Source organism: Pseudochaenichthys georgianus, chromosome 8 (genome assembly GCF_902827115.2).
Source record: "Pseudochaenichthys georgianus chromosome 8, fPseGeo1.2, whole genome shotgun sequence".
Classification (NCBI taxonomy): domain Eukaryota; kingdom Metazoa; phylum Chordata; class Actinopteri; order Perciformes; family Channichthyidae; genus Pseudochaenichthys; species Pseudochaenichthys georgianus.
This window is the reverse complement of record NC_047510.2, coordinates 33,084,621-33,107,614: the sequence shown is the minus strand read 5'-3', so window position 1 is coordinate 33,107,614 and position 22,994 is coordinate 33,084,621. Positions and strand designations below refer to the sequence as shown.

Below are 22,994 nucleotides of genomic sequence, written 5' to 3'. Positions count from 1 at the left end.
GTGGCCCGAGGGCTTTTCGCTGGGTGGGTTTATCGATGGCTTCTCTCTGACTGCCAATAACAACAGATGACCTGCAGGAGTGTGCAGGACTCTTTACATTCCTCTCTGCTTCGGCTGCATTGTGTTCAGTAATAACATTACTGTTGCAACGAATGGTTCACAGCTTCTTTTATACAGTTGAAATCTACAGCAACGTTCCAATAGAGTGGAGCGGAAATGAGTCAGCCTTTTAGCTGGGTTCCTTCTCAAAGTCAAAGGTTTTTTTATGTGTTTTGGGTTAGATGCCTGAAATGAAGCTGACAGGATTTTTACGGTTTGCTCCACCACATAAAAGTCAGTCAGTAAAAAACCCACTGGTGAGTGTCTGAAGCTTATGTGTGTCTTAAAACGGGAGAATGATAACAAGTGTCCAAATGAGACGACTAAACGCCATTACGATTAACATCAGCCGCCTTTAGCTTCGCGGTGGTGAGTTAAGTCATGTGACCGTGACACAGTTTCTTTATAGAAAGGTGCAGGAATTAGTCCTTAAACTCAGAAATGACTTAGCATTTAGCTATTCCGATTTCCTTTGTCTCAAAGTCACCTTTTTAGGCCCATCACGCCGAACATTAGCCGCCTTTAGCTTAGCGGTGGTGACGTCAAGTCATGTGACGTGCTGTAGTTCATTTATAGCCCAACATTAGCTGCCTTTAGCTTAGCGGTGGTGACGTGAAGTCATGTGACCGTGCTGTAGTTCCTTTATAGCCCAACATTAGCCACATTTAGCTTAGCGGTGGTGACGTGAAGTCATGTGACCGTGCTGTAGTTCCTTTATAGCCCAACATTAGCCACATTTAGCTTAGCGGTGGTGACGTGAAGTCATGTGACCGTGCTGTAGTTCCTTTATAGCCCAACATTAGCCACCTTTAGGTTAGCGGTGGTGACGTGAAGTCATGTGACCGTGCTGTAGTTCCTTTATAGCCCAACATTAGCCACCTTTAGCTTAGCGGTGGTGACGTGAAGTCATGTGACCGTGCTGTAGTTCCTTTATAGCCAAACATTAGCCACCTTTAGCTTAGAGGTGGTGACGTGAAGTCATGTGACCGTGCTGTAGTTCCTTTATAGCCCAACATTAGCCACCTTTAGCTTAGCGGTGGTGACGTGAAGTCATGTGACCGTGCTGTAGTTCCTTTATAGCCCAACATTAGCCGCCTTTAGCTTAGCGGTGGTGACGTGAAGTCATGTGACCGTGCTGTAGTTCCTTTATAGCCAACATTAGCCTCCTTTAGCTTAGCGGTGGTGACGTGAAGTCATGTGACCGTGCTGTAGTTCCTTTATAGCCCAACATTAGCCACCTTTAGCTTAGCGGTGGTGACGTGAAGTCATGTGACCGTGCCGGAGTTCCTTTATAGCCCAACATTAGCCACCTTTAGCTTAGCGGTGGTGACGTGAAGTCATGTGACCGTGCTGTAGTTCCTTTATAGCCCAACATTAGCCACCTTTAGCTTAGCGGTGGTGATGTCAAGTCATGTGACCGTGATGTAGTTCCTTCATAGCCTGACGTTAGCTTTTTACTTCTGGAGATTGCATTTATGCTTCAACAATCAATCATGAGGATATTATCCTTCTGAACAAAACGTGTAAGTACCATAAATGTTTGTTATGCATTAACCCAAAATCCAATGAAAAAATCTAGTGAGCCTTTGTGATGCAAACAAAAACATCACCCCTGCACCACTCTATTAGACATGTATTCTGAACTTTGAAAACAAAGAAACAAACTTGATAAACCCAGGTATATTTCACAACTGAATTTTTCATTATTCATGGTTAGCTGTGACAACACGGCGATCACAGCTGACCCCATGTGAGGAAAACACTGAATTGACATTTCGCTGTGCGTGTGGGAGGAGATGGGAGCACATGTGACAGTTTGGGGGCATCCGTGGGGAGGGAGGGGGAGTAAAGCATGTCAGGAGGGAGGAGGGGGGAGAGGTGACATGATGACCATAAAGGGAGAGCTAACATGGGAGTGTCATGTTAGAGAGCTGCTTTGAGAGAGAGAGAGAGAGAGAGAGAGAGAGAGAGAGAGAGAGGGAGAGAGTGAGAGAGAGAGAGTCAGAGAGAGAGAGAGAGAGAGAGAGAGAGAGAGTGAGAGATGTCAGAGAGAGAGAGAGAGAGGTCAGAGAGAGAGAGAGAGAGAGGTCAGAGAAATACAGATTAGGAACTGTTTACATGCCAAACCTTTACTTTTTTTAAGTCCTAAAAGCAAAGAGAACAGCAAGAGACCGAAGGACAACACTTTTGGAAGGAAGACACAAAGAAAAGGGCCTAAGAAGTAAAGAAGAGAGAAGCTAACTTGGCTAACAGCTAGCAGAGTCTATTTTCTTATTTTCATGAAGGGTGCTTTTTCTGTTTGTCTGTTTACTTACAGCGGTGGGAGAAGATATCTTACTTAAAGTGGACCTGTTATGCTATATTTGAAAAATATACTGTAGGGCCATAGCTATACAAAACATGTCTGTGAAGTTTTTTGCTTAAAATACCAAACAGATCACCCATTGTAGCCATGCCTCATACTGCTCTTTTGCAGCCCTGTTAGAGAAACGCGGATTTTGGGTCTTTAGCTTTATAAAAAAAAAAAAAAAAGAGGAGGCGGAGCTAATGCCTGATCAGAATTCTACCGGAGATAAAGTTAAATTCTGCTGTGATAAAACGCCATCCTGTTCTAAACCACATCAAGGATAATTTCTGAAACAGTATGGAGCTCAAATGCTTTCTCTCTTGCAGGTTTATCACAAGGCGAGTTCCTTTTTTAATTTCCTGCTTTTTAAACACATGTGCTCTCCAGTACAGGTTAGCTCTGAGTGTTAGCGAGGCTAGCTAATGCAAACAAAAACGAGATTACGAAAACACGTCAGGCATTGTTTCTGATAGCAACTCTGTCATATCGGCAGCAAATCTGTATCCGCTCGTTGTTCCCGTTTTTAAAAGATGTGGGTACGGAGGAAAAGAGAGAGGGTTTTATTCCCCGACGCACAGTGATGTAGAAAAGGCATCACAAAGTGCTTTTTGCATGATAGGTCCCCTTTAAGTAAAAGTAGAGACAATATCTGTTTTTTTATTGCACGTATTTCAGATCATTCTATTTCAATGTAAATACTGCTTTATTTTACTATATTTTTTAAAAATAGTTCTGTGTTTTTTTTTTTTACTTTTATGTACGCACCATGACACCAAGTAAAATTCCTCGTACGTGTCAACCTACCTGGTAAAAAACCTGTTTCTGATTCTGATAACAAATAGTACTCTGTTACAAGTAAAAGTGTACTCAAGTATCTGCATCAAAATATACTTAAAAGTACCAAATGTAGAAGTGCTTGTTATGTGCAATGGCCCATTTCAGAGTCATATATATTAAATGACTTGATTTTCATTATTTATGCATGAATGTGTTCACCCCAGCTGTTGAGAAAGAGCTCATTTTGAAACCACTGATGGATATTTTAACCTATATTATATGAGATTGTTGAATTCTATTTTATATTAGTTAATAACCTGAATGGAGATGGTCTATTTCCTTTAAGGGTGCGTTTTAAATGTGTCTGTTTACTTACAGCGGTGGGAGAAGATATCTTACTTAAGTAAAAGTAGAGATAACAAATAGTACTCTGTAACAAGTGAAAGTCATGCATTCAAAATACTTAAGGGCAAAGATATCGGCAGCATCAAAATAAACTTAAAAGTACCAAAAGTGCTTATGATGTCAGAGTCATATATATTAAATGACTTGATTTTGATTATTTATGCATCAATGGTTCATCCCAGCTGTTAAGAGCTAATTTTAATGACTTTAAACGGCTGATGTATATTTTAACCTATATTATATATGTCATTGTTGATTTCTTTTTTATGTTAGCTAATAACCTGAATCTGTAAAGTACTTAAAGCTGTGTGACAATTAATGAAATGGAGTGAAAAGTACAATATAGACTTCCAAAATGTAGTATAGTAGACGTATAAAGTATCAAAAAACAAAAATACCACGGTGCATGACGTCGACTTTAAGCACAGTACTTCATTACATGTCCCCAGTGTTATTCCTCTGTGCACAATAAAGCATGTTGACTGTAACTGAACACCGTGTCCACAGGAAGAACACAGAACACACGAGCTGAGCAATCTGTGTGTGAGGAATTGTTAGCTTATCGTTGCCGTTGGTTCAAAAGTCAAGGGTGAGTCCTCCGCTCAAAGTGTAACAGCGAGAGCTAGCTAGTATCGTGTGCGAACCTCTGTAGTAAATATTAACGCAGGGGTGTTAAACTCAAGGCCAGGGGGCCAAATCCGGCCCGCGACTTCTTTTTATGTGGCCCGCAAGAGCTTGCAAAGAATATATTACGTTTATTATACTGTTACATGCCGATTTACAGAAGCACGTTGCCCATAAACTACATGTCCCACAATGCATCTCGTTTTGTGCCATGTGCACTGAAGAGACTTGCAGTTATTTGCCCTGGACTTCTGCTTTCAGACGTAGTTCATTACCAAGTTATTATCCTATCTGATAATAATCCAATTCAGAGGCAATAATGTCATATAATACATTATTTTATATTTATATAGTCTTAAAAGTTACAACCGGCCCTTTGAGTGCAACCACAATGCTAATGTGGCCCGCGATGAAATTGAGTTCGACACCCCTGAGCAGGCTCCGCCCCTCAGCAGAAATATTAACAATCTGCAGATGTTTCTCTCCTTTCTGTGAATAATGCAGGCGGCTAACTTCTGAAGGACACTCGGACGATTAGGCTTCAGTTAGACAGGTTGCTGTGCTGATATACAACTTATCAGGAGCTGTGAGTAAAAGCAGCATTAGCCTCGCTGTAGGAGAGTCAATGATAATGATCCTTTTGAGGTCACTTTGCAAAGTCAATAACGTGCCGGAAATAGTGACAAATGCCTGCTTTAAACAAAAGACCAAACTGACGATTTGAAGTTTTTATTTCCACATAAACTTCTTGTGTATGTATGCATGTATGTATGCATGTATCTATCTATCTATCTATCCATCTATCTATCTATGTATGTATGTATGTATGTATGTATGTATGTATGTATGTATGTATGTATGTATCTATCTATCTATCTATCTATCTATGTATGTATGTATGTATGTATCTATCTATCTATCTATCTATCTATCTATCTATCTATCTATCTATGTATGTATGTATGTATGTATGTATGTATGTATGTATGTATGTATGTGTGTGTGTGTGTGTGTATGTATGTATGTATGTATGTATGTATGTATGTATGTATGTATGTGTGTGTGTGTGTATGTATGTATGTATGTATGTATGTATGTATGTATGTATGTATGTATGTATGTATGTATGTATGTATGTATGTATGTATGTATGTATCTACTTAAAGTTCAGGGAAATCAACTGTTAAAAACATATTGTTCAAATGTTTTCATCCAATAACTGGATGTTTTCAAAGTCAATGAATAATCGCATTTAAAAGGATAATTATTGTTTTAATATACATAATTCTATATTTGTATCGTTGTTATATACTTTACAATGTGCACATTTGTACTATATATATATATATATATATTTGTGTTCAATTTCTTTATCTCTTCACCCTACATTTTTATTTCACCCCATTTTTTGCAAATGTTTCCGTAACCTTCTCATGTTTTTATAAATTATTTTATTTTAAAGTAACGGTGACAAACGGAATTTTCCTCATTCATGAATTTCGTATTTTAATACTGAAAAGTAGAAGCAAGGAGTTAAAAGTCGGCCTCAAAACATTTTCCTTTGCAACCACTGGACTAAAATAACGGATTGCATTTTCTCGTTTCGTAACTAGGCAGAAAAATAAGTTTTCTTAAGTGTCCAACAGAAACAAGCACGGCTTAAATGTATTGGGAAGTGATTATGTCGAGCTTTTCTGAAACCCAAACTCACTCCTGGTAGAATAATCTCAGTGATCTGTCCGTTCATATTAACCCACTCTGAGCCCCCCCCCCCGTCACTCTGGCCCGTTAAAGCGATCAGTGCTTAATGCCCTCTCCGAAACGAGCTTTGATCTCGTTAGCGCGACACAAAGCCTCTTTACTGCCAACGATAGGACAAATCGGCTCAGAGAGAGAGAGTTATCAACTGTACACAGAGTGGACCGCCCCGCTGCCTCCGGGGGAGAAGCATCCATACTACAGAGAGACGGGAAAGATAGGAGGAGGAGACAGGAAGGAGACGAGGAAGGAAAACAAGAGATGACACAGAGGTGGATCTGGAGGGGAGGGGGGGGGGGGGGGTGACAGAAGCATTGAAATCGAAAGAAGCTCAATATTTCTTAAAGGGGCCGTATGATGATCTTTCTCAGGATGATATAAGTGATAAGTGTCTTTACTGAGACAGGTTGATCGGCTTAAAGGACCGTGTGTCTTGAAAAACACACATTATTCTGCATTAGAGAGACAGAGAATATACGAAACGGAATAACACTAAAGTTGAATGAAGTATATTTACTCAAATACTGTTCTTAAAGAGTCCTCTCCTGCTGATGTTCAGGTGTATATCAGTATGTAGTGTCTCTACTTTAAAGAGTCCTCTCCTGCTGATGTTCAGGTGTATATCAGTATGTAGAGTCTCTACTTTAAATAGTCCTCTCCTGCTGATGTTCAGGTGTATATCAGTATGTAGTGTCTCTACTTGTTCAGGTGTATATCAGTATGTAGTGTCTCTACTTTAAAGAGTCCTCTCCTGCTGATGTTCAGGTGTATATCAGTATGTAGTGTCTCTACTTTAAAGAGTCCTCTCCTGCTGATGTTCAGGTGTATATCAGTATGTAGTGTCTCTACTTTAAAGAGTCCTCTCCTGCTGATGTTCAGGTGTATATCAGTATGTAGTGTCTCTACTTTAAAGAGTCCTCTCCTGCTGATGTTCAGGTGTATATCAGTATGTAGTGTCTCTACTTTAAAGAGTCCTCTCCTGCTGATGTTCAGGTGTATATCAGTATGTAGTGTCTCTACTTTAAAGAGTCCTCTCCTGCTGATGTTCAGGTGTATATCAGTATGTAGTGTCTCTACTTTAAAGAGTCCTCTCCTGCTGATGTTCAGGTGTATATCAGTGTGTAGTGCCTCTACTTTAAAGAGTCCTCTCCTGCTGATGTTCAGGTGTATATCAGTATGTAGTGTCTCTACTTTAAAGAGTCCTCTGCTGCTGATGTTCAGGTGTATATCAGTGTGTAGTGCCTCTACTTTAAAGAGTCCTCTCCTGCTGATGTTCAGGTGTATATCAGTGTGTAGTGCCTCTACTTTAAAGAGTCCTCTCCTGCTGATGTTCAGGTGTATATCAGTATGTAGTGTCTCTACTTTAAAGAGTCCTCTCCTGCTGATGTTCAGGTGTATATCAGTATGTAGTGTCTCTACTTTAAAGAGTCCTCTCCTGCTGATGTTCAGGTGTATATCAGTATGTAGTGTCTCTACTTTAAAGAGTCCTCTCCTGCTGATGTTCAGGTGTATATCAGTGTGTAGTGCCTCTACTTTAAAGAGTCCTCTCCTGATGATGTTCAGGTGTATATCAGTATGTAGTGTCTCTACATGTCGTCATGCTTTAATGTTGAAAAAGCTCTTTATTTTTATCATACTGCCTGTGCTGCAGCGCCTCTTTTCACCCTCTGTCTGAAACCAGAGCCCAGTCTGCTCTGATTGGTTAGCTAGCCGGCTCTGTTGTGATTGGTCAACTGCTTAGATATGTCCCGCATCCTTAGCCTATCACGTACAATGTGTTGGAGCGCTAGCCAATAGGTGCGTGACTGTTACATAGTGATGTCATTATGGTCCAAAACATTAAGGATTTAAGCCTTTGCAGACCATTTACATGTCAAATAAAACTATATAATTCACCACATGAAAGGAGAGCCATGGGCCTACAAATAGTATACTACAAACTTAACAAAAAAAAAGTGGTACAGGCCCTCTTTAAAAATCACCATTTAAACATATTTTTAATCAAAATTAGACGAATGCAAAAATGTCCACATCCTTCCAATATCGTAATCAAGATATCAGTCGTAAAATCGCAATCAGGGTTTTATCACCACATCTTTCAGCTTTTTTGAGTGGATTGAAAAAGAGGAAGATAATCAAAGATGGCAGGAGAGGGAGGGGGGGGAGAGAGATGGGACAGTAGAGAGAAAGAGTGGAAGGGGGGAGGGGTCTATATCACTAAAAAAGCCTGTGAACCGGAGTCAATTAGCAATCTGGAAAAACGCTTGGGGGAGACATCAGAGGACAGCTAGAGGGTACTGGGGTGTGTGTGTGTGTGTGTGTGTGTGTGTGTGTGTGTGTGTGTGTGTGTGTGTGTGTGTGTGTGTGTGTGTGTGTGTGTGTGTGTGTGTGTGTGTGTGTGTGTGTGTGTGTGTGTGTGTGTGTGTGTGTGTGTGTGTGTGTGTGTGTGTGTGTGGAGTCTGCGGTTTGTATGAGGCACGAGCAACAAAAGGGGGAGGAGGCTGCACTCTCATTTAATATTACAGTCCTGATTTACAGTCGGACAGGAAGGTCGGCAATCTCCTGCCCGCAGCTCTCAATGGAGATGGTATGGTAACAGGAGTGGAGTGGGAATGAGTCCTGGAACACGGGAATGAGTTAGCATTTTAGCGCTTCATCACAAAGTCAAAATGTGTTTTTTGTTAACTGCCTGAAATAGAATCTGTGGTTAACACAAGCTGAAGATATTTCACATTTTGTTCTACAATATTCCAATTGGCTTTTTGTCGAGCGCTTGCAAAACTACCTTACTTCATCACTGCATATCTCAATTGTTGCGTTGCATTCAACTATAAGGAGCATCCCATTTACATGACATGTCTATCCAAAGCGACTTATTTAAAGAGGACCTGTCATGCTATATTGGAAACATATATTGTAGGGCCATACCTATACAAAACATGTCTGTGAAGTTTTGTGCTTAAAATACCAAACAGTTCACCCATTGTCGCCATGCCTCAAACTGCTCACACCCCTCTAATGCAGCCCTGTTAGAGAAACACGGATCTTGGGTCCTTAGCTTGAAAAAAAAAAAAGAGGAGACGGAGCTAATGCCTGATCAGAATTCTACCGGAGATAAAGTTAAATTCTGCTGTGATAAAATGCCATCCTGTTCTAAACCACATCAAGGATTATTTCTGAAACAGTATGGCGCTCAAATGCTTTTTCTCTTGCGGGTTTATCACAAGGTGAGTACTTTTTATATTTCCTGCTTTTTAAAACACATGTGCTCTCCAGTACAGGTTAGCTCCGAGTGTTAGCGAGGCTTGCTAATGTAAACAAAGACGAGATTACGTCCAAAACACGTCAGGCATTGTTTCTGATAGCAACTCTCTGTTGCCGATTTGACGTCAGATAGGCAGCAAATCTGTATCCGCTTGTTGTACCCCCGTTTTTAAAAGATTTGGGTACGGAGGAAAAGAGAGGGTTTTATTTGCGTGAGTTCCCCGACGCACCGGGGACATATTTATGTATAAAAGACATCACAAAGTGCATTTTGCATGAAAGGTCCCCTTTAAATGCCTCTGGGAGCAACTTGGGGTCAAGTATTTCGCCCGAGGACACTTCAACATATGGGGATCAAACCACAAAAACTCTCATTGTTAGTAAACAACAATACCCCAAGCCACAATCGCCCCAGAAACCACATCCCCTGACTACCGCGACTGCATCAGCCCTCAATGTCATCTTCTATTTTATTTACCCTTTTGCCTTAAGTGTTATTCCACCATTCATCATTCAGAGCCTATCTCCCCACCCCAGTCAACTGATGGTGTCATTTCCCCCATCCATCACTCCCCTCTCCTCCGTTATCACTCTCCCTGATGGATGCAAAGTAATCCTTCTGATTCCCTTTTCTTGTCCCCTAACTCCTTGCTTCCATCCTTCATTCCTCCTCACATGAATCCATCAAGCCCGCCACATATTCCCGGTATGTTGTCTCTACTGTACTTAGTGCTGCAAAATGAATCAAATCTTTATCCAAATTGCAGTATTTTGTAAATGCTAAATATTTGAAAATATCTGAATGAAGTATTGTGGAGCTGCAGAGAAGCCCTAGTAGTCTACAGACTTGTTTAAGACAGATTCTCTTCACACCATTATGTTTTGTTATACCTGTCTTGATAAGAAATATCGATATTATATTGATCATTTCAATTACTCCTAATATCCCGAACGAAATCACAAATGCAATATCCATTAACATCCTCACAATGTCTTCCAAATCCAGCAGCCCTACATATTATCCCTCACGGCCATATGTCCGAGTCCCTTTCTATTCCATAGTAAACCCAAATATGGTCATCTTTGTCCTGCACCTCCTCCCCCCTTTTCTCCTATGTGCATCACCTTCCATCCATCAACTCTCCCCCCATCTCCCTGCACAATCCTCCCCCTCATATTTCCACCCTGACCCCCCGATGCCCAGCGATCAATACGGCTGATGGGCAGCGAGATCCCCCCCCCCCCCCCCCCGTGCCACGCTGCCCATTGTCACATCATCTTTGCTGGCGGGCTGTAACCTTTCCCCACCATCAGCATCCACCCCAAGCTGAGCATTATACCAGGGACCCTCTTTTGTGTGTGTCATTGCAGTAGGTCAGCCTCACAGCCAATTAAAAGCATTTCCCCAGTTCTCTCTGGATTCAATTACCTGCAGATGACCTCAAACCGTGCCCTTCCTCGACTGTAAGCGCTGTTTTCCCCGCACTAAAAACACCAAACGTCAGCTAAAATGTTCCCTCCTGCTGGATTGAGGACACTTGAAAGCATGTGTAGGTGTAGGAATGATGTGCGCCGTGTGAGGAATAAAAAGCAGTGGATCCAGTCAACGGGTTTACTGTAATACACACAGATTAGTACGGTGGAGGCGGTTGACGCTGCCTCAGCAGTCGAGTCATGAAAGCAGGGGAGACCTGTGTTAAGGAGGGCCCCCCTAGAGCCCCCTTCCCCAAAAAAGGCTCTGTTCTTTGTCTTTCACGTGGGGTGACCCCTCCCCCAATCCATGTCTGCCTCTCTTTTTAACACCTAGCGACAATCAAAGAAGGAGGGGGGGGGCGATAGGTAGATCGATTCAAAAGCAGTGTGAATTATCATCACAAGTCTGGGTGATTTCATACATAAGAATGAAAGAAAACCACCAAGAGAAGGAGAGGGCTTACTTTCTGGAAGACATGCATGATGAATGGTCTGTCATGGCAGTGGAGCCTGTATCATATTACCTTTGTCTGGCTTCTAGCAACTGCAGCCTCACACTTTGTGCGCGTGCTGTTCAGAATCTATCACAATTAAAGTATTTTCCATTTGCTGCAATGATGCATGATTACGTTGTTGATGAGTGGGGGAAAGAAAAGGACGTGTGGGGGGGGGGGGGGGGCTGTCAAAACATTATCATCACTCCCATGCTGATGCCTGGGAACAAAAGCTTTGACTGGAGAAGGAGAAAGGGGAGGGTAGAGGATACTTTGGGGGAATAAATGCACACATGGAAGCTTAATAATGGCACTCTTACCTGCCCAATGTCGACCACAGTGGTGCCGTCTATCCTGGGTCTTTTGCACTCCGCACCGGGTAGGTCCGTCAGGGCAGCCGCTGTCTGGGCGTCGGGCTCCGGGTCTCCTCGCTTCATCCCCCGGACAGATGCTCCCGGACCCCCGGTCGTGTTAGCGAGGGTCCCGGCTGCTGTATCAATGTCTCTCTCCATTACCCCCCGACTAACGGGCAGCATTATAGAAGCAACGTCGGTCGACATTAACATTGGACGGCAAGACAGTCCTCCAGTCAAAAAACAAACAAACGTGTATTTCTATACCTTGATATAATCACAATGGATCCCCCTAATTTACATCAATAATAATAAGCAGCTGGTTCTTCTTTTTTTTAATTCCCAACTTCAATGCTGAACATTATGACTGGCGGATTAAGTAGAAAAAAGAGTTTAAATTAAAAAAACGACGTGACCTATTTTTGAATATATGATCACACGTCTTACTCTTGGATGCCTGACAAGCTAATTAGCTAGCTAACTAGCATGCTAGCATTACATTCCGCTAGCTCCCTTTATAAATGTAGCACCGTTGCCAAAGATAGAAAACGTTGGGAATTAGCTTAGCGGGATACTTCTCCTTAAGCGAAGCAAAGCAGTCGTTTTTCCTCCTCTTCGTCGATCAATTCATGTGTTTTTTTGTTGGTAATAAACCCCTCTGTTGTTCCTTGGTCTCCAGTCCCTTCTTATCGCACCGTGGTCTGCTCTGGATGTGTCTTCTTGGCTGCGGACGAACACCGTTTCCTCTGCTCTCTGAGTCCCCGGTTGGTTGTGTGAGGGAGCCCCGGTGAGCTGTTCCAGGGTCAGTTTGTCGGCGGAGGCTCTGAGCAGAGAGGCGGGTGGTGAGAGGAGGCGGGCTGATCTGAGGTCTGTGTTTCCTCCGTCTCCTTCTCCTACTTTTTTTTTTCCACGATTCCCAGAGAGACGCCCCCCTCCTCCTCCTTTATTCTCACGTATTTCAAAATGTTAGTATTTTTCTGTTCATAACACAGCCATTTGATATTTTAAAACTATAAATAATTATAAAATATAAGAGACACAGACGAAAATGAAATAAAAAATAAATACAAATTGGTCAGAAAGTAAACAAAATAGAAGCTAGTTTTTTCTACAGGTCTAAATAAGATATAGGGGAATATAATAAGTATGTTAAATGCTAAAGTTGAGGACTTCTTTTCACATTTTCCACGCAGTTTAAGGTGATTCTCAATTTTAGAAATAATTTTAGTAGACTCTAATTTATTAAAACAAACTTGACAACACTTAACATATTCAGGTCTTTCTTCATATAGGCCTAAATTAAAGCATATATGTAACTTTTATATGCATTTTTGTCAGGCAAAAGCACATATTTAATTGTTAATACAATAATACAATATGACTCTTGCGTGTTTATACATTTAACAAAAGCGCAATAGTATAGAAATAATTATAGAAGCGTTTAATTAGGTATATACATATGAAGAAAACTCTTGACCTATTCAGGTTAACGTCCTTTTACATAGCCAAGTACATTTCTAGGTTTGATGTGTTAATAGAAAGCAGAGACAAACAGATGTAGATAACCAAACGTTTTTGATGAAGAAAACAAATCACAAATCAAAAGAGTTCTCCGTCTCTGATGTCATTTCTCTGAAGGGAAGATTTACAGCAGCCTTGTTTTTAATGTGTTTGCGCCCCCTGGTGGCTTTTACACGACATAGCGTCTGAAGAGAAGGGGATTTCCATCTTGAAGGGCGAGAAGTTGTGATGAATTTCAAACAAAAGCAACACAAATCAAATACAGCTGCTGTTGTGTTGCAATATTTACAGTGGAACACCTAAAATAACTTAAAGAGGGGGAGGATACTTAAAAAGAGGAACGGTAATTGTGTCTTCGTGGTCACACACACACACACACACACACGCACGCACGCACACACACACACACACACACACACACACACACACACACACACACACACACACAAAGTGAAGTAGAAGTGTCTTACATTTTTTTGAAGTGCAGTAAAGCAAGGCAAGTTTATTTCCATAGCACATTTCAATGAGGCAATTCAAAATGCTTTACAAAAATAAACATAGTGCAACAGAAACACATTATAAAATACATTAAAAACAGTCATTAAAAAGCCAAGATATTCAACTAGAACACATATTTTGTCTGATTTTAAAGACATAGTATAGGATTTCCCGTTCCATCGGCCTACATCGGTAACATAGAGGAATATTGTGCAGACACGGTTTTACAGTTTGCTAGCTGATTTAATTCCCCGGAGCCTCTGCCGGCACGTTGTGTTTTCTCACGACAGCTCATGAGTAACTCTGTGTTCTGGGGAACACCCACTGGATCAAAGAGCATTAATAAGGTGTGAGGGTGACCTGTGTCATGTGTTCATCGCACCAACACACAGCTGGAGAAACACACCTCTTAAGTGTTCACACCTACAGGAGATATGAATAGATGTACAAGTGTTTTACAAGTCTATACTTTCTAAAAACATGTATTTTGGCATTTACATTTCATATAGTTTTGCCCTCTCTTTATTTACTGAACCCTTGTGTGGTGTTCATATTTGTGTTACTCAGCCAGTGTCCGTGGGTCGCTGCCTTTTGGGCTTCAATTCAACATAATCAAACTATGTTATGTTAAAATAGCATATATGGTTCATATTTGCCCTTTTACCCCCTTAGATCACATTAATGAATTAAAGCTACTTGTGTTTTGCCCGCTGACCGGCTGGTCCTGAGGCTCGTCTTTTCTTTGCTGATGCTCAATCTCATCCTCTTCTTCAAAGTCACTGTCAGACTCAGAATTCTCAGAAATGTAATCTTCTCATTCTGAAACACCTTCCTCTTCCTCTACAGCAGGGTGTCAAACTCAAACACACAGCGGGCCAATATTTAAAAATGGGTGCTAGTCGAGGGCCGGACTGGTTCAATGTTTATTGCAGAACTTATTGAAATGAACTTATTGCACATATTAAACCTTGAACTAACAAAGATTCAATTATTTCCTATAAAAACAACATTACACATTAAATAATCAGTTGCATTCATTTCTCATGGCTCTATCTGCAGCTTCTCCAGAGTCATTTCTTATGAGTACATTTCTCCACAGGCCAACAACAGCTTCAACAAACTATTCCCCTCAAAGAGAAACAAACATGCCCTGCTGTCGTGAGAGAGAAAGTGCAGAAGGAAGCATCCATTGAACTCAGTGTGCTGCTCTGAGATGCTAGCTCAGACACTTGGCATCTCATCTCGGGGGCAAGGTCATCAATGTTTGGTCTCAGGCTCTGAGCGGAGGAGACCCTCAGGATGGAGGGAAGGTGTGTGTGCAATATACCAGCGGGCCAGATCTAATAGGAATTAGAAATTATCCTGCGGGCCGAAGTTAAATCCACCACGGGCCTGATTTGGCCCCCGGGCCTTGAGTTTGACGCATGTGCTCTATATCATCATCAAATGGTTCTCTCTCTTCCAAACCCATTTGCAAGGCCCTCTGAGCAGAGGATATGTTGGCCATCTTGATCAGTTGAGATAAGGACCCGAAGCTTTATTTCTTGTGTCTCACCGCAAATGTTGATACTTTCAGTTTAAACATATAATTGACTTAAAGAGTCCCTATTATACTTGTTGGGGGTTTCACTAACCTGTAGTGTGTTATATAGGTGTTAGTGCATGTACATGGTCTAATAATGGTCTAATAGTGTTGTTCCGTTTCATATATTCTCTGTCTCTCTAATGCAGGATAGTGTCTGTTTTTAAAGTCACATGGTCGAGGAACTGCTACAAACAGAGGTTGTATTGTTGCACATTCGTTTTTTTTAACATTTTTTTACAGGAACAGTGTGTGTGTGTGTGTGTGTGTGTGTGTGTGTGTGTGTGTGTGTGTGTGTGTGTGTGTGTGTGTGTGTGTGTGTGTGTGTGTGTGTGTGTGTGTGTGTGTGTGTGTGTGTGTGTGTGTGTGTGTGTGTGTGTGTGTGTGTGTGTGTGTGTGTGTGTGTGAAGTTGAACGAAAGGGGGAGGAAGCTATCAAAGAGGGGGGCCATGGCAGCTGTTCTTCAACCTGGCGAAGCTGTACAGCCTGCAGCCACTACAGATCAGTCCCACGGTCCCAAAGCACCGGCAACAGCTCTACGCCCAGAGCTCTCCTGAGCTGAAAGCTGAAGAGCAGCTCCAGCTTGCAAAGCTACTGCACACAGAGTGTGTTCTCTACTGGCCCTGATGACCTCGGCCGCACTAGCCTGGTGCAGCATGACATCCTAGCCAGGCCAGGTGCCCCAGTCAAGCAAACGCCTCAGAGAAGCAAGATAGTGCCAACCAGCAGATGCAGCAGAGCCTGGAGGCAGGACTGGCCCGCCGCAGTAACAGCAGCTGGGCGTCACCTATCGCTATGGTGCGCAAAAAGGACGGCACCTCCCGCCTCTGCATGGACTATAGAGCCCTAAATGACAGCACTCCAGCTCCGTGGCTGAGCCTCTCCACGCCCTGACAAAGAAGTATGCCCGTTTTCACTGGAGTGAAGAATGCCAGGAATCATTCAACGAGCTCAAGCGTCTGATAACCACAGCACCCGTTTTGGGTTATCCACTCGACCGAGGCAGCATGATACTGGACAGATGCAAGCGATGTGGGCATTGGCGCTGTCCTCAGGTTCAGCAGGGCAGAGAGCTCGCCTTTGGGAGTCGCAAACTATCCAAAACTGAACAGAATTACTGCACTAAGCGCAACCCAGTCTCTTTCGTGTTATAGTCACGACATTTAATCTATTGATTCGTGTCACACAGAACGATTTTCAAAGCAATGTATTTCTATTGGTAGTGTGTTTCGTGCCTGCAACACGTCTTTTTGTCCGGTCGGGTCTTGGAAGACCGGAAGCTGTGTCTTCCAACCACCTGACAGCTTGCCAGGTGGTCGGAGAGACTGGGTGAATACAACTTTGAGATTGTTCATCGGCCTGGCCGGCTGCACAGCAACGCAGACTGCCTCTCAAGGAGGCCCTGCCGCGAGTCTTGTCCATGTCAGCTGCCATGCCCCTCCCCTCAGCCGGTGAGCTTTAGTGATCAGGCGGTGCAGTGCCAGTTGGACTCTGACATCAACCAGGCGATGGTGAGTCCAGTGGGGCTAGGAGAAGCTTCACCTGCTGAGGTTGACAATGTAAATTCTGGAATAATCTACCGGACTGCGACCAACAACACTACTGGGCTGTTGCAGGCTCAGGATGCTGATCCAGATTTCTGTCTTTGATATCTCCATTTAAAGTTGTCATTTTAATGGAGAGTTTAAGTTTTGAATGCCTTCTGACTGCTATTTTAGAGCTCATCTATTAATGGCCTTTTCAGGGTTTCCTTATGCTCCATAGTCTGACTACTGCAATAGCATCCTCTACGGCATACCGTCCAACCTCCTGAATAAACTCCAACATATCCAGAACTCTGCTGCCCACCTCCTCGCCCACACCCGCTCCCGAGACCACATCACTCCCGTCCTCCAGAACCTCCACTGGCTCCCCGTCCGTCAAAGAATCGACTTCAAAGTCCTCCTCATTACTCACAAAGCCCTCAACAACCAGCCCACCCCCCCTACCTCACAGACCTGCTGCACCGCCACACCCCTTCCCCCTGCCTCACAGACCTGCTGCACCACCACACCCCTTCCCCCTACCTCACAGACCTGCTGCACCACCACACCCCTTCCCCCTACCTCACAGACCTGCTGCACCACCACACCCCTTCCCCTACCTCACAGACCTGCTGCACCACCACACCCCTTCCCCCTACCTCACAGACCTGCTGCACCACCACACCCCTTCCCGCTACCTCACAGACCTGCTGCACCACCACACCCCTTCCCCCTACCTCACAGACCTGCTGCACCACCACACCCCTTCCCCTACCTCACAGACCTGCTGCACCACCACACCCCTTCCCCCTACCTCACAGACCTGCTGCACCACCACACCCCTTCCCCTACCTCACAGACCTGCTGCACCACCACACCCCTTCCCCCTACCTCACAGACCTGCTGCACCACCACACCCCTTCCCCTACCTCACAGACCGCTGCACCACCACACCCCTTCCCCCTCCCTCACAGACCTGCTGCACCACCACACCCCTTCCCCCTCCCTCACAGACCTGCTGCACCACCACACCCCTTCCCGCTGCCTCACAGACCTGCTGCACCACCACACCCCTTCCCCTACCTCACAGACCTGCTGCACCACCACCCCCCTCCCCCTACCTCACAGACCTGCTGCACCACCACACCCCTTCCCCCTGCCTCACAGACCTGCTGCACCACCACACCCCTTCCCCCTGCCTCACAGACCTGCTGCACCACCACACCCCTTCCCCCTACCTCACAGACCTGCTGCACCACCACACCCCTTCCCCCTACCTCACAGACCGCTGCACCACCACACCCCTTCCCCCTACCTCACAGACCCGCTGCACCACCACACCCCTTCCCCCTACCTCACAGACCTGCTGCACCACCACACCCCTTCCCCCTACCTCACAGACCCGCTGCACCACCACACCCCTTCCCCCTACCTCACAGACCTGCTGCACCACCACACCCCTTCCCCCTACCTCACAGACCCGCTGCACCACCACACCCCTTCCCCCTACCTCACAGACCTGCTGCACCACCACGCCCCTTCCCCCTACCTCACAGACCTGCTGCACCACCACACCCCTTCCCGCTGCCTCCGCTCATCAGAAGCCAACCTCCTATCCATCCCCACCCGCACCAAGCACCGGACCTGGGGGGACAGAGCCTTCTCCGTCGCTGCCCCCTCCCTCTGGAACTCACTCCCCCAACCCATCAGAGACTGCACTGACCTCACCACCTTCAACACACTCACCTCTTCAATCTGGCTTTTAATGTGTGATTGTTTTTGTATTATTTGACTTTAACTTTAACCATATATTTATCGTGTTGTTCCTTTTTTTTCTTTTCTTTTCACTATATCTGTAAAGCGTCTTTGAAAAGCGCTAACAAAATAAATCTATTATTATTATTATTATTATTATAATCTATTATAGTGATATGTGCACACAAAGACTGCTATATAACTGCATATCTGACTGAAATGTTGTACCCTTTTTCTATCGCTCACTTGTAAATGGATTGAATGTTTATCGGTATGCATTTTAGGCAAGGGTCATGTTGCTGTGCTGGATTAGAATTGTGTGCAATTTCCATCCAGAGTGGGGGTAGTGTTATGATATTAGGGTCATGCAGAGTGAGATCGCTATCCCTTTAAGAGAGAGAGAGAGGGGTGTGGCGCGTGTGGGTATGGTAGAGCAAGAACGAGCGAGCGTGTGTATGTTTCTGGAGGTGAAACGAGGCAGCAGAAGATATAGCTCTATCAAGTATTGTGTGTACCATGAAGAACTAAATAAACGCAACGGCCTCCCAAGAAGAGTAATATAGTAACGGCCTCTCTCCAGTAATGTCAGTAAAGTGGATTATTGAACCTGAAGCTTGTTGCTTCTGCTTCTGCCCTGGGAGACAATATAAAGTCATCCCCCTGTTTCCTCGACTACGGTCTGGGAGCCGACAGGAAAGTTCAACAATGGCTCTGGATGAATGTGGTGTCATTTTTGCGGTAAGTGTGTTAAATTATGATACTTCCTATTTGAATTCTTCCCTTTTTTTGTTTATGTTATAGTGCTCTGTGCAACACTGAAAAACTAATGGTTTGTAGGTGTTTCTGAAGGTGGTGTTAAAGTTGTTGGTGTGGTTGAGTTGGCATACTTTAGGTTTTGTTTCTGCGGAATAGCAGCTTCCTGACCCCCTGATCCCACCGGAAGCGTCTGCGCTGCGCTGCGAGGGTAGGGTTAGGGGTAGGGGTAGGGTAATGTTGTGAATGGAGTGGCCCATGGTGGTGGTGGGGTTATGGTATGGGCAGGCGTATGTAATGGACGACGAACACAGGCCACTCGATTCACAACATTACCCTAACCCTACCCCTACCCCTACCCCTCACACCAGATACTGCCTGGTTTTCGGACCCCCCCAGACCCCCCCAATAAAGCAAAAATGCACGTTTCAGAGTGGCCTTTTATTGTGGCCAGCCTAAGGCACACCTGTGCAATAATCATGCTGTCTAATCAGCATCTTGATATTCACCTGTGAGGTGGGATGGATCATCTCGGCAAAGGAGAAGTGCTCACTATCACAGATTTGTTCAGATTTGTGAACAATATTTGTGAGAAATGGTTATTTTGTGTATATAGAACATATTTTAGATCTTTGAGTTCATCTCATGAAAAATGGGAGCAAAAACAAAAGTGTTGCGTTTATATTTTTGTTCAGTGTACTATACAGAAATGCTGTATGAGAAACCAATGTGATTTTGGAAAATTGCACAATGTAAATCTATTCTACTAGACCTCAACAATGGAATTATGATCTGTAGAAATGGCCATGAGACTTTTAAATTTAAAAACAATGTGGGTTTACTTGTGTTTAAAAAATAGCCTGTTAGCAATTAAATATGACAAAACTAAGTATATCTGTATATCTGTCCAGTATCGTTTAATTTGAGTTATTATGTGTTCACTTAAGACAGTATTACAATGTAGGTTAACGTGTGCAAACTAACACAAAATTAACATATATTTTTCATATTTTCCTTCTAATATTCGCCACGTTTACTATAATAATTATTCTTGTTAGCATGCTAGCATTTAACTGTGACAAAACTAAGTGTGTATATCTTTCAAGTATCGATTGATTTTGAGTTATTATGTGTTCACTTAAAGACACTTACAATGTAGGTTTACGTGTGTTTGAAACGGATACAAAAAACACCCCTTTCCTCCTTCTCTTAGAATATTTACCACATTTAGTCTCTTTGTTGCTATCTTAGACTGTTAGCATGCTAGCAGTTAGCTATTACAAAACTAAGTTTGTTTATCTGTTCAGGGTTGTAAGATTTTGAGTTATCTTTTTTAAGACACTATAACATGTGAGTTTACATGTCTGACAAAAAATAAACCTATTATTTCCCTCTTTTTCTTAGATTATTTGCCCCATTTAATATCTTAGTTAGCCTATTTTAGCCTGTTAGCATGCTAGCAATTAACTCTGCTAGCAAACTACATTTGTTTATCAACATTCTAGGTTTATCTGTTAAACTGACAATAATTCTAATTTCTTGGTGCTACAGGCTTGTCCTGGGGTGATTGTTGATGTCTTCATCAACAAAGCACCGCTGGTGATTGACCTGTTTGTCGGAACTGGAGTTAGTTTGGTAAGAGCAGATGTGTTGCTGCTGTTGCATGCTTCAAAATGTAAATGCAGTAAATAAATTGCTAAAATAGGCTGGTGAATAACATTTACCCACAAAATGTCATCTTTCTTTTTGTATTTACTGTATAGTCTCATGTTTACTTAATGAGTTACCTAATACAGTTAAGCACAAAGGACAAACATATGCAAATGACAGCACAGTGTACTCTAACTTAAAGTGGGCCTATCATGCTATATTTTAATAATATATTGTAGAGACATACCTATACAAAACATGTCTGTGAAGTTTTTTTTTCAAAACATACCAAACAGATCATGCATTTTAGCCATGCCTCATTTCGCTCTATTTACTCTTTTTTAGCCCTGTTTCTGCAGGGGCTGAATCTGAGAAGTCTTCTCCGCTGCTTTTGTGGCAGACTACAGCGCCACCTACAGGCCTGGCATATGTACTACAGCGTCTCCAGTGCGTTCGAACGGCAATGGCCGTGGCTGTCTCCTCCTGATAGGTGGAGAGTTGCCCATATAGGCGGAGCTCCCCGTTTCTGACGTCAGGGAATTTTAAAATCTGAATCAAATCTGTTGCAGCCCCGTTTTTAGAGATTTGGGTATGGAGGAAAAGAGAGGGTTGTATTATCTGACACTTGGTGAGTTCCCTGACACACCAGGGACACATATTCATGTATAAAAGACGTACAAAAGTGCATTTTGCATGATAGGTCCACTTTAAAACAATTAATATAAAGGCTTTTTGTTTATTTATTATTAAAAAAATTATCAAACAATTACATTCTATCATTTTCGCCACGTTTACTATCGCAGTTCAGCCTGTTAGCATGCTAGCACTTAACTATGACATGAATCGGTTTATTTGAAAAGTCTGTAGTTACAAGAGAAATACAAATCATTTCTAATAAATATTAAAATTAACCTTTGATTGGACCGTCTAAGAACCCTGAAATAACCTTACTTTTACTGCATACAGGATATCTTAAATAATAATTGTATGTCGATGTTTATTTTGTATGTTCTGTAATAGCATAACATCTGAATCTATAAAGTAACTAAAGCTGTTGAACAGTTCCTCAAAATTGTACACAGGTACAGTACTTTGGTGTACTTCATTTCAGTCCACTGCACTCTACACTTCACACAAAACAGTATAACAAGTGTCTATCATTGAATTAGCATTAGCTGTTATGCAATTAGCAAATTGTGGGGACAATAAAGAGTAGTGAGTCTTGTATATCTTGTTGAAAAAATGCTTCATTTTGTCGTCTCTTATTGTTCATAAAGTTATTACTTGTGGTCTAACCGCTATGCCCTCCTTTCTCTCTTTAAAAAAAAAACTCCTCCCCCTTTCAGGTTATCCTTGTTAATTACACAACATTGATTGGTTTAAATTGTGTGCAATGCTTTTGTATTGTTCCCCTTCGATTCGGAGAAACAAATATTTGTTCTGAGTAAAGGATGGCAGAAGACACTACACTACCCAGAATCCCCAGCTATCGTTTGGACTACACCATGTGCTCTGTTTGACAAACCCAGTGGTAGTCCTCGAAGCTCTGTGATTGGAGAGTGTGCTCCGAGGGTTAGCCGATTCTCGAACAGCACTTGAAATGGGATGGAACCACTGCAGACTGTCCAAAACTGGATTTCAACGGGTCCACCGCGTCCCCCCTCCCCCACCCCGTCCCCAGAACTACACATGCTGGCTATTCTGTTTCGCAACGTGTTCTCTATCTATGGCACGTCTCTACTGGGAGTTGTAGTTTTAAAAGACGTTTTCGTATTTCCCATAATAAGAAGTTGCCAGTATTAAACTGTGTACATCCCTGGAGGTTTAGGGGACAGGAAACACTCACATGTAACACATATAATTAATAAATGGGTGAAAATTGCTTGTGCCCAATATGGGCAGTATTAATATATATACCCACATGCCAGCTAAGGTCAGAAGAGCTTTATTTAACAGCTGGTCTTATGTGTGTGAGCCCTGTGATAACATTACATTACATTAATTGATAAGCCTGAAACATGCACTTGTCAAGGTTCAGAGGCACATTTTGCAAATATGGCAGTAGCCATCGATCAGCTTAAGATAAGATATACTTTATTGATCCCAAGTTGGAACATT

The 22,994-nt window shown here is 42.9% G+C and overlaps 1 protein-coding gene and 1 long non-coding RNA gene across 4 annotated transcripts in view; one reads left to right on the top strand and one right to left on the bottom strand.

The window, feature by feature from the left end:
- Nucleotides 1-12,462, bottom strand: part of LOC117450790 (RNA binding protein fox-1 homolog 2-like) — a 74,601-nt gene extending 62,139 nt beyond the window's left edge. For all 3 annotated transcript variants that reach the window (XM_071204121.1, XM_071204122.1, XM_071204123.1), the window contains exon 1: nt 11,562-12,462. In XM_071204121.1, the coding sequence (XP_071060222.1) occupies nt 11,562-11,807 (246 nt within the window). In that variant the 5' untranslated portion in view covers nt 11,808-12,462. The remainder of the gene's footprint in view (nt 1-11,561) is intronic.
- Nucleotides 12,463-18,693: 6,231 nt separating this feature from the next.
- Nucleotides 18,694-22,103, top strand: LOC139434268 (uncharacterized). The gene is made up of 3 exons (XR_011643638.1): nt 18,694-19,211; nt 20,778-20,861; nt 21,222-22,103. It is a non-coding gene; the product is annotated as an uncharacterized lncRNA (long non-coding RNA).
- The last annotated feature ends 891 nt before the right edge of the window (nt 22,104-22,994 follow it).